At 36.8% G+C, this 16,925-nt stretch overlaps 1 protein-coding gene across 5 annotated transcripts in view; it reads right to left on the bottom strand.

The window, feature by feature from the left end:
* The window catches only part of NOL4 (nucleolar protein 4), a 390,701-nt gene extending 374,183 nt beyond the window's left edge, over positions 1 to 16,518 (bottom strand). For 3 of the 5 annotated variants that reach the window (XR_004382911.1, XM_032859653.1, XM_032859654.1), the window contains exon 1: positions 16,255 to 16,518. Coding sequence is in view for 2 of the 5 variants with exons in the window: in XM_032859653.1 (XP_032715544.1) it covers positions 16,255 to 16,518 (264 nt within the window). In the remaining 3 variants the exon portion in view is untranslated. Of the gene's footprint in view, positions 1 to 15,070; positions 15,094 to 15,277; positions 15,589 to 16,254 lie in introns of those variants that run through there. The other 2 variants (XM_032859655.1, XM_032859658.1) reach the window with 2 other exon arrangements.
* Between the last annotated feature and the right edge of the window lie 407 nt (positions 16,519 to 16,925).

Genomic DNA, 16,925 nt, shown 5'->3' with positions numbered 1-16,925 from the left:
TAGAGCTTTCTAGCCATCTGGCAAGTGAAGTTAGTTCCAAATACAAGCATCCTTCTCTGAATTGCCCCCTATCTAGGCACCCCACAGAGAAGAAAACTTCAAATATATTTGCCAATCTTCTTTCAATGACTGCTCCCTTTCTACATGATGATGACACATAAATATTCAAGTAACATTCCCTGAAAACACATTATAACATTTAAAAAGGAAGAAAGCCACTTATAACAAAAAGACCAGCTCTCTGCCTATAAGACAGGTTATTCCTTTTTATTACCAAAATTAACTTTCCAAGTTACTGAACTTATCTTCTGAACCTCTTTCTCAACCTCCCAGTTTTCTAACAACTCCAAACAGTGGGAAAATCTGTAACTGTGAGAAAAAGTACCACAAATGAGTACTTGATTAAAATTAGGAAAAGTGGAACATAAGAGCCTATTGAATAAATTCGCCAGATAGATAGACAGGAAGAAAATCAAAACAAAGATTTTTCCCATCTCAACATAGAGAAGGGAAAATGATTCCCAGCACCTGCTAAGATTTTAACAGAAAAAGATCTACTTATAAATGTTATTTTCTATATCCTAGCCCCTAAAGTTTAGGCAGGTCTTCTTTAAAATGAGTATTATATTAAAATAATTATTCAAAAATAAAATTATAGAATGATTATTTCTAATAAATGATGATGTATTTTGTTGTATCTTCTGTATATTGTTTTCAAAAACACTTCTACATACCTTAATACAATTATGTAAATTATAATACTCTCTTGATATGTATATTCTTCTGCCTTCATCTTCCCACAAAAAGCCTAAAATAGTAAGCTACCTTGTATTTTATTTAGGAAATAGAAGAAAGATAATGAAATAAAAATCACTTGAAAATAAAGACATTAAGAGAAAAATCAAAGCTATATATATATATATATATTCCCAATACAAGCCATCATTAAATATTTCAGATGATCTGTTGGAAATTTTGTATTTTACTAAATTACTAAGTTATGGACCATTCCATCAAAAACTTTTAAAAAGTCAGCACATTAGGCATTAGTGGAAAAAAACATTTACATTATGTCTCCCTGTATCTTAAACCACGAATAGTCAAATATGATTTTTAAAAAATTGACGGGGCGCCTGGGTGGCTCAGTGGGTTAAGCCTCTGCCTTCAGCTCAGGTCATGGTCTCAGGATCCTGGGACTGAGCCCCACATTGGGCTCTGCTTGGCAGGGAGCCTGCTTCCCACCCCACCTCCCCCCACCCCCGCCTGCCTCTCTGCCTACTTGTGATCTCTCTCTGTGTCAAATAAATAAATTTTTAAAAAATAAAAAAATAAAAAATTGACTTGTTTTGATTGTGCATATGCTTTTGAGAAAACTTGTACCAAAGAGCTATGTATGAGTTTTCTTTGGCCGTGTAACTGCACATTGGGTGGCTTACAACCTTCAAACTTACTATCTCACAATTCCTGTGGGTCAGAAGCTCAATACATTTTAACTGGCTCCTCCGCTCAAGTCCTCATAAAGCTGAAACAAGGGTCAGCCAGCTACATTCTCATTTGGAAGCTCAATAGGGAAAGATCCACTTCCAAGCTTTCTTTGGTTGTTGGCAGAATTCATTCCCTTATGGTTATAGGATTTATATCCCTGTTGTTTTCCTAGCTATTGGCAAAGCATGCTCTCAGCTTCTACAAAGTTGCTGTCAGTTCTTAACCGCAGGGCATCCTCCATCTACGGCTTTGAAATTCTTCATGTCTTCTGCTATGAGCCAGTGAAAAAACTCTCTGCTTTTAACAGGCTAATGTGATTAAAGGGGGCCAAAAAAGCTCTCTTTCTTAAAGTCAACAGTACCATATAACATAAAATTATGGGAGTGATAACTCATCATATTCACAGGTTCTATCCCACTCAAAAACAGGGGGAGGGGGTAAACAAGTATGAAGGACATTTGGAAGTCATCTTAGAATCCTGCCTATCACAGTGCACAAAAATTGAGGGATCACAGGGAAGACTCTCACTGTAGAGAGAGATGTGTGGGTATAAAACAAAGTACGAGCAAGATGTAAAATACTGCTTTAAAACATAAACTTCATGTTTCAATAAATATTTGAAACTCTAACGTGACTTTGAAAAGACATGTACCTGAATAATTATTCTTTTTTTTTTTTTTTTTAAGATTTTTAAGTAACCTCTTCATCCAACATCGGGCTTGAACACACACTCCATCCACTGAGCCAACCAGGTGCCCCCTGAATCAGTGTTCTATATAGAATTCTCCACTTGGGTTTTTAGAAAGATTTCTCTGGGAAGTCTTTGTCATTGTGGATATAGCAACAACTAAAAGATCAATAATTGTTTCTCCTCAACTCCAAAAACAACAAATAAAAAATCCGTTTACTATAAGATGACTTAATTCATATTCCTTTTAAGAGACTACATTGGGGCTGCCTGGGTGGCTCAGTGGGTTAAGCCTCTGCCTTCAGCTCAGGTCCTGATCTCAGGGTTCTGGGATCAAGTCCCATATCAGGCTCTCTGCTAGGCAGGGATCCTGCCTCCTCCTCCTCTCTCTCTCTCTCTCTCTCTCTCTTTCTCTACTTGTGATCTCTCTCTCTGTCAAATAGATAAAATCTTTAAAAAAAAAAAAAGAGAGAGACTTTACATTTATTAAGTTTCATAAATTCTATTTTTAACATTTTACTGGACTTGAAGTTTGAGATTTGTACAGTATAATACAAAATTCAATTAAAACATCAAGCTGCTGAATTTTACTGATTGACTGCCTGAAAATTTGAATCTAATTCTTGGGTAATATCTGTAATTATAAAATTTCAAACAACATATTGAGTCAAAGGAACTATTTAGCTTCTATTTTACTCATTTGATTTATATTCTGCAACATAAACCATTATGAGACATCAAGTCTCCACCTGTAAGCCCTAAATTATGACATCCCTGCTCACTTTTGGTAGCTGTCCTTTCCTATGGAATGAAGTCCGAACATTTTAACATGGCGATGGATGCTTCCCATACTTTAGGCCCAGCCTACTTTTCCAACTTCACCTTTCACCATACCCTATACTTTAGCTTTCCTTGACTGTGTACCACTCCCTGAACATGCCTTTAATGAAACAACTTCTACCGTCATACCAACATCAAACCTATGTAATTGTTTTATGGATGTCAAGGATTTGTAAAGCTAAGATATTATTTTAATGTTGTGTTGGTTGAGTACAGAGTACACCCTCCTTAATAAAAAAAAAGGTGCTATTTTAGCTGAAGTGTAAGCTAAACACAATGTGAGGCAAAATTGTACTATGGATTAGAGTAATTATCTCCAACTGGTATATGCACATCCCAGAGAATGTAGGAGAGGACCTACTGAGGTGAAGAAGAAAATATTAGAATTTATATGTATTTTAATCTCAGTTCTGTATGTTTATATTTTTGAGTATTTTAAATGTGTTAATTATTAATACAGTAGTGTATCTATTAATTTACTATATATATTACATATATAATTTCATGTTCACTTTTGTTAACAATCAGAGTATGTTATTTTAAAAGTCTGGAGATCAAATCGAGGATTTTAGAATCCAACTGAAATGATTTCCTTCTGAGCGCCAACACTTTGAAGCTCTGTGACTTCAGAAAGTCACCTTAACTTAAACCACAGTTTTCCCAAGTGTGTAATAAAAAGCATTAATAACCATAAGGCTGTTGCAAACATTAAAGGGTGTGCTTTCTTCAAATGATTAGCCCAATCTTTAACCTGTAGGAAGAACCTGATAAATGTAAGGCATTAGTATTGTTACTAATCATGTTATATTCAATACTTGCAATTGCCTTAGAAAGAAGTATGTTCATTGAAGAGGTCCAGATGAGGAGCAAAGTCTCTAGTTTCTTAGTCTTAAAGAGTGCTTAATCTTGTGTACAGTTGGTGGCACTATAAAATGGTGCAACTGCTATGGAAAATAGCATGGCAGGTCCTCCAAAAAACTAAAAATAGAATGAATCCAGCAATCCTACTTGTGGGGAGATATAGACATAGATATAGGTATAGATAGAGATCTCCAAAGAATTGGAGGATCTTGAGGAATAATTGCACACCCATGTTCATAGCAGCACTATTGACAATAGCCAGGAGGCTGAAGGAACCCGAAGATCCATCAACAGATGAGTAGATAAACAAAATATGGTACATACATATAATGGCAGATTATTTAGCCTTAAAAAGGAAGGAAATTCTGCCATAGATTATTACACCATGGATGAATCTTGAAGACATCATGCTAATGAAATAGTCAATCACAAGAAGTCAAATACTATAGGACTCCAGTTATATGAGGTATCTAACGTAGTCATATACATAGAAACAGAAAGTACAATGGTGGTTACTAGGGACTGGAAGAAAAGGAGACAGGGTGAAATTTGTTTTTTAATGGATACAGAGCTTCAGTTTTGCAATATAAAAAGGTTCTGGACATCTATTGTATAACAAGATGTCTATACTTAATACTATTAAACTGTACATTTAAAAATGGTTAAGAGGGGGCACCTGGATGGCTCAGTGGGTTAAGCCTCTGTCTTCAGCTCAGGTCATGAACTCAGGGTCCTAGGATCAAACCCCGCATTGGGCTCTCTGCTCAGCAGGGAGCCTGCTTCCCACCACCCCCACTGCCTGCCTCTCTGCCTACTTGTGATCTCTCTCTGTCAAATAAATAAATAAAATCTTTTAAAAAAATGGTTAAGAGATTGTGACAACTTGGATGGAACTAGAGGGTATTATGCTTAGTGGAGTAAGTCAATAGGAGAAAGACAATTGTCATATGATCTCCCTGATATGAGGAAGTTGAGAGGCAAAGTGGGGGGCTTTGGGGGGTAGGAAAGGAATAAATGAAACAAGATGGGATCAGGAGGGAGACAAACCATAAGAGGCTCTTGATCTCATAAAACAAATGGAGGGCTGGGGGGTGGGGGGAGGAGGGAGATGGTGATTGGGTTACCGACACTGGGGAAGGTATATGCTATGGTGAGTGCTGTGAAGTGTGTAAACCTGGTGATTCACAGACCTGTACCCCTGGGGCTAATAATACATTATATGTTAATAAAAAAAATTTAAATAAATTTTAAATGGTTAAGATGGTTAACCTTGTATTATGTGCTTTTTACAAGAATTTAATTAATTATATTTTGTGAAAAAAAGTTCCCAATATAGCTATGGTATTATATTATATTATAGTTATAAGTATTTTAGGTATATATTATATATTATATAATATAGTATTATGTATTATATTATAGTTATTGTATGCTGACAAAGAAGAAGGGCCCATCATGTGGTGTCAGGCTGGGAAGTTTTTCATTTATTGCATTAATACTGAGCACCAAGGATGCATCATGCATTATTCAAGCAGAGGAAATCAAATCCCCTCCTTCAAAGCTTTCGGGAAAACTACAAAATTGTCACAAAATGGTCATATTGATTAATATGGTATGGTAAGAATATGATGGATTCAAGACATACTAAGTTCATAGAATCAACAGTATTCCCTAGAGTACGGACTATAAAAGGGGAAGAAAAGGGGAAAATAAAAAATGTCATAAAGATTTTTGCCTTGGATAGCTGGGCAAATTGTGTTGCCATCCATAGTGAAAGGAAATTTTTTAAAAAATAAGATAAACAAAACTAATAAACCTACAGTAAGAGTCATCAAGAAAATAAGAGAGGCCAAATAAAATCAGAAATGAAAAGGGAAAAGTTACAACAAATACCAGAGATGCAAAGAATTATAAATGACTACTATGAATAATTATACAACAAAAAGTTGGAAAACCCAGAAGAAATTAATAAATTCCTAGAAACATATACTCCTTCAAGATGAATCAGAAGAAATAGAAATAGAAAATCTCAACAAACTCTTTACTGGTAATGAAATCGAATCAGTAATCACAAAACTCCCAATGAACAGAAATCCAGGACCAAACAGCTTCACACTATATGAACAAAATGAAAGATAAAAATCATTCGATTATCTCAAAGATGCAGAAAAAGCATTTGTCAAAATTCAACATCCATTTATGATAAAAATTCTCAACAAAGTAGGTAAGGTGGGAATATATCTCAACATAATAAAGCCCATATCTGACAAATGCAACTAATAACATACTCAATGGTGAAAAAATAAAGCTTTTCCTCTCAGGTCAGGAGCAAGTAAAGAATGTCCACTCTCACCACTTTTATTCAACATAGTACTGGAAATCCTAGCCACAGCAATTAGGTGAGAAAAATAAAAGTTATCCAAATGAGAAAAAAAAAAAGAAGTAACACTGTCAACATATGCAGATGACATGATACTATATACTAGAAACCCTAAAGCTTCTACCCCAAAAATTATGGCTAATAAATGAATTCAGAAATGTGCAGGATAAAAAATCCATATATAGAAATCTGTTGTGTTTCTATACACTAATAACAAACTATTGGATAGAGATTAGGATAAAAAATCCCATTTACAACTACACCAAAAAGAAGAAAATACCTACAAATAAATTTAACCAAGAAGGTGAAAGATCTGTATTCTGAAAACTACAAGATATTAGTAAAATGAATTGAAGATGACACAGACAAATGAAAGGATATTTCATGCTCATGGATTGAAACAATATTATTAAGATGTTCATACTGCCCAAAGCAATCTACAGATTCAAAACAATCCTTATCAAAATACCAATGGCCTTTTTCAAAGAACTCAAATAAATAACCCTAAAATTTGTACAGAACCAAGAAAAGACTGAAGAACTAAAGTGATCTTAAGAAAAAGAAAACAAGCTGAAGTTATCGCTCTCCTGGATTTCAAACTCTACTGCATAACTACAGTCATCCAAACAGATGACACTGGTACAAAAAAACAAGATACACAGATCATTGGAACAGGATAGAAAGCCCAGAAATAAGACCATGCTTATATGATCAGTTAATCCACAACAAAGGAGACAAGAATATACAATGGTAAAAAGAGTCTCTTCAACAAATGGTGTTGGAAAAACTGGACAGCCACAGGCAAAAGAATGGAAGTGGACCACTTTCTTACACCATACACAGAAATATACTCAAAATGGATTAAACACTTAAATATAAGACCTGAAACGAGGAAATTCCTAGGAGAAAAACAAAGGCAGTAAGCTCTTTGACATTTATTTTTTACAATGGAAAAATAAACAAATGGGACTATATCAAACTAAAAAGCCCTTCAACACTAAAGGAAACCAACAACAAAACAGAAAAGCAATCTACTGAATGGGAGAAAATATTAGCAAATGACATATCTGATAAGGAGTCGACATCTAAAATAGACAAAAAGTTCACAAAACTAAATTATTTTTTAAAAATCCAATTAAAAATCATCAGGGAGGGGTGTCTGGGTGGTTGGTTAAGCATCTGCCTTAGGCTAAGATCATGATCTCAGGGTCCTGGGATTGAGCCCCACATTCGGGCTCCCTTGTCAGCAAGGATCTGTTTCTCTCTCTCTCTCTCTCTCTCTGTCCTTCCCCCAACTTGTTCTCTGTCTCTCTCTCTGTCTCTCAAATAAATAAAATCCTTTAAAAAAATCATCAGGGAAATATAAATCAAACCACCTGTTGGAATGGCTAGTATCAACAAGATAAGAAATAACAAGTACTGGCAAGGATGCGGAGAAATAGGAAACCTCATGTGCTGTTGGTAGAAATGTCAATTGGTGGAACCACTATGGAAAAGAGAATGGAGGTGCCTCAAAAAGTTAAAAATAGAAATACCATAGAATATAGCAATTCCACTTTATCAAAAACAAAACAAAACAAAACAAAACCCAAACGCTAATTTGAATAGATATATGCCCCACTATGTTCATTGCAGCATTAGCATTATTTATAATAGTCAAGGTATGGAAGCAACCTGACCACCCACTGATAAATAGGTAAAGAAAACGTGATATATATATATTACACAAATATATGATATATATTGATGGAATATATATCATATATTTGTGTAATATATAGGTGATTCATATTACACATATATATTACATATGTACGTAATATAACAAACTCATATATAGAAAAGAATAAATCTTGCCTTTTACATCTACATGGATGGACCTAGAAGATATTCTGCTAAGTGAAATACATCAGACAGAAAAAGAAATATTATATGACTTTATTTATGTGTGGAACCCAAGAAACAAGAAACAAAACAGAAATAGACTCAAAATCAGAAAACAAACTGATGGTAGGCAGAGGAAAGGGAGATGGGAGATGGACAGAAAGGGCATGGGGATTAAGAGGTACAATTTTCCAATTATAAAATAAATACTACATGGGAATATAACATACAGCATAGACGATACAGTCAATAATATTGTAACAACTCAGTATGTTGACAGATGGTAACTATACATTGTGTAATCATTTTACAATGTACATAAATATCAAATCATTTTATTGTGTACCTGAAACTAATATCATATTGTCTGTCAATTATAATTCAGTTTTTTAAAAAGATAATCGTTGGGCGCCTGGGTGGCTCAGTGGGTTAAGCCTCTGCCTTCGGCTCAGGTCATGATCTCAGGGTCCTGGGATCGAGGCCCGCATCGGGCCCTCTGCTCAGTGGGGAGCCTGCTTTCTCCTCTCTCTCTCTGCCTGCCTCTCTGCCTACTTGTGATCTCTCTCTCTCTGTTTCAAATAAATAAATAAAATCTTTAAAAAAAAAAAGATAATTGTTAAAGGATAGGAATTACAAATTCAATACTATTTTTGTAAAGTAGCATTTGCTGTACACCAAATACTGGACATAAATGGCAGAATGACTCTTATGAAATGTAGATAGGAACAGGAAAACAAAGTCATATATTCCCTATTATTGTAAAGAAGAGCCTCTAAATTTTTCAGAGTGCCCATTGGATGATTCATGGCCAAGCTATTATTTTAGTGCTTTCAATTTCTAAACAAAGGAGAGAAATACAGGTAATCTTTTTAAGTGGAGAAAATGTACAATTTGTCATTTTCTGCTGTTCTCCTCTAAATTCACAATGTAACGTTAAATGTTACACTCAATAAAAAAATAGGTAAGTCAGTAAATGTCCCTTTTTCATAAAACTTTACTGTATTAGCTTATGGAAATTCTACTTATAAAATTGTATTGAATTTACTTTTTTTTCTGCTCCTCTTCCAATATATAATGTTAATAACTTTCTCCAAGTCTTTCAAATTATTACATAATTTCAAATCATTTTAATTTCTGTTTGCCACCCTGAAGTTATAATGAATGATCTGTGAACTGTCTTTTATTCTGAGAACCAAATATTTCATTTGGCTCACTGTTTTAGTGCTTGGCTAGATTCAGTCTCATACTAGGATATATTTCAGTATAATTATTAAAAATGACAATACAAAGGGAAAAAAAGGTGTTATCTGGGAAGACCCAGGATGAAGAAATGGAGAGAAGAAATAGTCATTTGGGATTATGTTCAGTTTGAGGTGCTTTGAGATATCTTGGTAGAAATATCCAGCAGAAATTGTAAAATACAGTTGTGAACCTCACAAGATATGTATCAAGTCTTCATAACATAGACACAACTGAAGCTATGGCCATAAATGTAATTACTCAGTGAGAAGAGGAATTCAAAACATAGCTCAGTGAAATTATTTAATTTCAAGGATAAAGGAGCAAACAATCCATGAAATTTGGAAAAACAGGTTTGCCTTGGAATTTTACAGGGCAAACACATCATCAACAACGTTCTGGTAGAAAGAGGGAATTAAAGAAATTACACCTAGTTAGGTTGTTCTTTAGTTATAAAAGCTGAGGACAAATATTTTTAATTGTATGCAAACCTCAAAGAATGGAACACATAATGCTTTCTTTAGAAAAAAAAAAAAATGATCAGCAATTGTAGCCAAGGGATGAATCAAATCAAAGAATTCAGGGAGAAACAAAAAACAAAAAACAAAACCAAAAAAACCCAGAAGAATGGATAAGCATTTAAACATGCCAAAAGAAAAATAGTCATGAGCACCGAATTATATACCATCATGAAACCTTGAAAATAAAAACAATTATAGCACATATAATGAACATAACACAATAAAATATATAATCATAATAAATATGACATAAGCATGGAGTAACAAAACAGTGAGAAAAAGTGAAATAGGCTTATTCCTCTCCTACCATTGGAGAAAGTCAATGATAAGAATGACATTGAAATCTGTAGTTGAAAAAAAAATGAATAAAATTCCATCTCTTCATGTTTTTCTTAATCTTTTCTATTAACTTCAGGAATAAATACCTCCAAGAAGAAGTATTTGTCTATTAGCAATTTTTTGAATTGCATGTTGTTTCTTTTGTTTCATTTTGATATTATGTTTTATGCTTCTTAAATTAGCATATAATTACCATCCCAGTTTTGGAAAATTATTTCTGCCTGTCCATATCAATCATTATATCAATCAATCACTATACTTAATTTCCTTTTGGTATGTATGTTTAGACAGACAACTATAATGATGCTCATAATTAACTAATGATGGTTAAATCTGGACGGTGGATTTAATATAACTTAAAATTTCTTTCCTTTTCTCTTAGATTTTTTTAAATAGTGAAAATGTATCACTTTTACAAAATAAAATCATTTTTATTTTCTAAAAAATAAGTATCTGAATAACACACACTTTCAGAAAGATACATTTTAATTCTTTGTGGCAGCGTGATCTTGAGTTTATAACATATACCTAATTTATAACATATACCTAATTAATTACATCATGGTATCCTTGCTTTCTTAGTAATACTTAGAAGAGCTTCTATTGTTTTTTAGCATTTACTTCATGTCAGATATTACATACACTATATGCTTATGAATTATTATTCTCATCCAAAACTAGTTAGGCAAGTATTACTCGTGGCATTTACGAAAAGGAAACCGTGTCTTTAAGAAATTTCCATATATATATATATATATATATATATATATGTGTGTGTGTGTGTGTGTGTATACACACATATATATATATACATAACTTAGAGTTATCATCAATGTTCAATCCAGGATTTAAATCTTGCTCTAGAATCTATACCCTGCCCACTATGCCACGTTCCCTGCCATCTACGCTATACATAAAGCTTATTTTATCCTGTTATACCAGGATTATCAAAACGAATGTAACCTAAAACATAGTAGATTCACTTTGATCTTTGCAGTTAGATATAAGAAGTCTTAGCAAATACAACAGCTATTAATGAAAGATCTTTATAGTCCTGACATGGGATTGAAACTCTCAGAAGTTCTGCTGCTACATCCTCTGTCGTTGCTTCTTTCCTCTGTCCTAGGCCCAAAGTCTAGAGTGTAAGACCTTGAGAAGCAGGATCTCAGCTGGTTCAGGAGGTTTATTGAGGTAATATAAAGGAGTGCTGAATCTTGCCCTGCCTGCCCCCAACTATGCTTCTTAACAAGACAAGGAAGAACCAATGGAAAAGTCAAGAACTGGTATCTTGGGAAATATGTGTGGGCTAGTCTTCATATATTAACAGGGTCTGATTTCTTCCAAACATTCAGGGGAGTTATCTCCACAAGCCCCTTGCCCCTAAATACTCACGCCTTACCGGCCTCTTATAAGGGTATTCCTGCTATTCTTGATAGCCATAATTGCCATTGTACTAGGGTTTTGCCATAAGGAGCAGTCCGCACAATTCTCTAGGAACCACTAAAGTCCACTTATAAAGCCACATTGCTGAGACTCATACTTGGGATCTATTTAACCCCCTCAAAGACCTATATTACAGAGCCCTCCAAAATACCTAAACAAAGAGAAAAAAATGCACTCGTTATCTACAGCAATGCCCGTCTTCGAAGTATAGGAGGTAAGCAAAACTGTGCTTACATCTTAATTATTATTATCATGATTTGCCTGTGTCAGAGATATAAAGTATCTTAATGTGTAGCTAGGATGTTCCTCAGTTTTGTTTTTCTGGAATGTCTGCAGCAAATTTCAGATCAAGGCCCAATATACATGGAATGTGGCTCAAGCATAAGTTCGGCCTGGTAGAAATGTATACAGACTCTTCATGAGGCATTATTTTTTCCACTCTTGATATAGCATAGAGAATTTGTAACCAAAACCATAGTCAGAGCACTAAAAAAACAGTAACTGTTTATAAACCAGTCCATGAATATTCATTCTAATCACTATATAGTAATCAATTAGTATACACAGCAAGAACAATATGAAATCTGAGGCTACAGATTGCAGAACTGAATAAATCATCATTTTTAAATGACATAACTAAAGATAATATATTTTCCTTTCTGGATGAAAATCCATTTTATATTCCCTGGTGGAATACATATAAATAAGAAATACACAAAAGGCGAAAATTGGACCTAAATGTCCGTTCCTACATATACAGGTCAAGAAAAGCATTACTCACATAATGGACATTCATTGCCTTGTTTGCTTAAGACTGAAAAACAAATACAAATGTGAGTTTGCCAAATTTCCTAATTTTTTTTACAGTGCAGTGGGCCTTTAAAAAATACACAATAATGCAATAATCTAATACTACTACAAAGGTTTAACGATTTTTCTGGTTATTTCCCAAGTTTACCTTGCATACTATCAAGTGGTATATATCTAATGTGTTTGGGTGGTTTGAATTGTAAGTGTGACGGGTCAACTAATTGTGGCCAAAAGCAAAATGCCAATCAGGATGAAAAGCTTCTAAAAACAAACTCAACCAAAAATGTAAAATAGAGTCACCATAGTGATGTTAATTTAAAATGACCACTGATGAAACATTTCTTATAATCCATGTCAGACATGCCCTGTATCTTTTTCAGAACTGCTTTAAGTCATTCATTACTTCACCCTTTTAGGTTTTGATATCTCTAAAGAGAGAACACCTAAAAACAATGGTGGCAGTGTGAACAAAACTTAGATTCGATGCTCGCCAAGCTGCACGTGTGTGTGTATACACGTGCGTGCGTGTGCGTGCAGGCACACACGCCGATCCCACTCTAGACCTAAAATGGCTGAGTTGCAGGATGTTGTTGCTTGGTGACCAAACAGTATCTCCTCAGCCACAGAGTAATTTAAACAGTGACAGATCTGTCCCCTCAGCTTTAGGCATGGCCAGGACAAATAGTAAAGGGCATGTTTATCTTTTCCAGTATTCTACATTTTCATTTTAAGTCAGTGGTCACTTGCTTGATTTTATCACCAATTTAGATTTTAGGGGAAAGCATCTGCAAAGCTACAGCTATCCTTTTAGGAAAATAAGAGGTAGAAACAAGCTTCTTTCAAACTGAAAGATAGTCCTGTTTCAGTTAAGTCTGTGTGCTGTGTCCACTCGGTTCTGCTACGACCTCCCAGCTGCTATCAGTCTCCCTTTCATTAAACACCAGCAGTTAATTAGCCTCAGCCTGTCCTCTTCCCTTCTCTGTCCCTTTTCAAGGTAGTAATGATGTCTAATGACCAGCAGCAGCGGGTTACTGCAACACCAGGCACAAATCTCTCTTCCTGAGAGCAGAGCCAGCCGCAAACCCTCAAACCTCAGAGAGTGAGAACAGATTCTCAGTCCACCTGAAAAGAACACAGTCCTTTATTTCAGCCAAGATATGCCTTGGAATTAAAAATGGGTTTTGTTTTGTTTTGTTTTGTTTTTTTGGTCTTTCTGCCGATTGTACTCCCGCTATTACAAAGAAAAACTTACTTATAAGGAAGAAATAATTTGAGATGCGGAGAAACACATGATAAAAAGGGAACCTTTTATTTATTTTTTAACTTGTTGAAATGATGATTGGCTGTCCTTCAGGGAAGGCGGAGCCTATAATTCTATGTAAGGAGCAGCATAAAATTTTCATAAAGAGAAATAGAGGAGTTCATGAATTAAAAACCTCTTCAACATTTCCAAACAGGCTTGAATGAAGAGCAAATCTCTTAAATACTACATGGAAACCACTGTCTAAGAATATCACCCAATGAATTACATTTTCTCCCATAAATATATGGAATCTTTATTGAATTGAAAAGGGAAAGATATGTTACTTTATTATTAACACTGTAGTTGTTATTCTACATTAGATGTCTTAGCAATAATTCTTTAACAACTCTGCATAAATTTTTCAATGAAAATATGAGTATCTGAACATGTGAAGTCTGGTTTGAATTACTAGGCATTCATATTTCTCTTAGTGTCTCTACGGCTGTTACACAATTTATGTTAAGAATTTTTAATTAATGTTTTAAAGGGACACATCTGTTTATACACATAGTGGAGGTAACCAAACCCATGTAAGCATAAACTGGACCAATACACAAGTGAAGCTATCTGACAGATAAACAGAGGAAACGTGATTTTCATATAAAAGGAATGAAAAACAAACTTCCCACCAAGCAATTGCTTTGAAAAACATATAAAATATTATCTAATACTACTTAGGCCAATAAACCTTAATTATTTTATTTATTCAGTTAGCACACTGGTGCCCAAAGGAAAATACATCCTTATGTTCTGAATTCTAAATCTACTTTGTCTAACAAGTCATTTTTAAAAATCAGGATAAGTTACTTCCCGTACAAATGAATCAAAGCACTTCATTCCCCACAACAGACTTCTGACTCATCCAGATGTAAATAAACCTCAGTTCTAATCCAAACACATCTAGGCATCTAGTCCTCATTATTTAGTAAAGCAAGACAGTAATCTCACCATTGTCTTTAGCAATGCCACATTAAAAGAGAAGGCTGTGTTTATAGGTCTACCTCCTAGAAAATTCCAACAATTGTACTTAAAAAAAAAAAGCAGAACTTTTATGTGTGTTTCTATTTCATCTTTATTTCCTTTTCTCATTTTCCAAATAAACTCCAAATACACACACACACACACATATACACACATACATATACATATATATATACTTCTTTCAAGAGATATCCCTAATTAATCTGGGAAACCATTAACTATTTTCCAAACCTGAAAGAGTCCTCCAAATAGTCCTCTGAAAAACCTTTCATGCACATATTTCCAATTTAATATACCTCCGTTGGAGAGAGAATAATAGCTTGCAAGATATCTCCTTTTCTAGCATCCTCCAGGAATACTGCACGGGCAAACAGTTGTCAGTAAGGGGTTGGCGTGGGAGGAGGTTAGGAAAACGAGCAAATGCTCAAGAAACCCCAAAGCCAAGCAAAAATGCAAAGGATGCCAAACGCCCTCCCCCACCCCTACTCCAGGCGAGTACCCACCGTAGCATGACGAAGAAAGAGGTCTTATGGATCTGATCTGCAATCCTACTTGTAGCCCACAGTTCCCATCTTCTTAAAAAGGGAATTGATGCTGCCACCGCCTCCCAACCTCACGGGCTTCTGCCCTGAGAGGCTGAGATACACTAGGTTCTCAGTGCCCAGTACCTTGCTGCTCCTCGGCTTGGAGCTTTGTGGCCATGAGACTTAGAGCTATCCCAGAACGAGGAACAAATATATACACCATTTGATTGCGTCCAAACCCATGTCTCTTTGTTGTTCATCATGTAGCTGCGGCTTTATTTGTGTAAGGGGGAAGTGAGGAAGGGGATGGGGGGCGGGGAGGAGGAATTTCCAGGACCTTATCTACAATCTAAACAGTCGTGGCAAGATCTCTGGGAGTGATCAAGGCGATGGGATAGCCCGGTGTCTCCCAGGCGGCGGTCTAACAATAAAACCTGATAGTGTCGGGGCGGGGGGTGGGGGGGAACCCCACATCTCCGACTAGCGCCACAATCGGGCTTTGTGCCAATTAGGAGACACTGTAGACGATCGATCAGAATCGTCTATTATCAGAGCGTGCGTCTGGGGTTCCAGCGTGGCCTTTATGCTTGGTGGCGAAAGCGGGACACGCGCCAGGCGCCCAGCGAAGGACATGGGACAATGGCCCAACCCGAGGACGCGGGAGGCCGCCCGACGCGGGGATGGAAGCTCCAGGAGCGGGTTCAGGAACCCGGAGGCGAGGAGGGCGGCGAGCTCTGGAGGTGCGCTGCCGCTTTAAAATAAAGGACCACAAAGACTCCACCGCGGGGGAAACGCGCCTGGCTAGTGCGAGTGGGGACAACTTGGGGAGGGGGTTGAGAAAGGGGGGGGGCACACGAGCCAACGGTGGCTCACGGCTCCCCCTTTCTCCCCCCTCTCTCTCCCCTCCCCACCGGCTGCTCCCGCAGACAAATAACAGAGGAAGGCGAGTCACTCACCGTGGTCTTGACCGGCACGTAAAGCACTTGCTTGGCGCAGCCGCCGCCCCCGCGGACCTCGTCCGGCTGGCCCAGCTGGAAGCCCTTCGATTTGACCCAGAATTTAAATTTGGCGTTGTCCGTGGAGCTCGACTCGGAGCCGTTGAGGAGCTGGACGATCCGCTCGTATTTTTTACGGGTCACCGTCTTGGTCTTGCCTGAGTCCCCGTAAGTCCTGAGGCACCAGTCCTGGAACTGACGGTACATGTCGCGCTCGCTCTCCATGTTCCCCGCTCCCGGCCGTCGGCCGGATGCTCCCAGCGCACTTCGCACCTGTTCACCCGGGGCTCATGAAAAATGCAGCCCCGGCCACGATGTAGGGACGCGAGGTCCCGGCCGCCGCCGGAGCCTGCCTTGGGTGGGGGGGGGGGGGGTGGATGGAGAGGGGAGGAGGGTCCGGCTGGGCACCAGCAATCAATGCCCTGTGCTACCAAGTCTCTGGTTCATTCGTAATTGCAACGCTTGTCTCGGACGCTTGTCTCGTCCTCTTAGTGATGGGTCTCTTTAATATTGTGTGACTAGGACCATCCCAACAGCATCTGGCCCAGAGGAGCTGGGTTTTAAATAATTAAAATCCCATTCCTTGGTTTATTAAAAATCCCAATATTGACTTGAGGGTGGTCCCTGGACGC

This window comes from Lontra canadensis, unplaced genomic scaffold (assembly GCF_010015895.1).
Source record: "Lontra canadensis isolate GAN:19392208 unplaced genomic scaffold, GSC_riverotter_1.0 scaffold17, whole genome shotgun sequence".
NCBI classification, from domain to species: domain Eukaryota; kingdom Metazoa; phylum Chordata; class Mammalia; order Carnivora; family Mustelidae; genus Lontra; species Lontra canadensis.
This window is presented reverse-complemented; position numbering and strand designations above follow the sequence as displayed.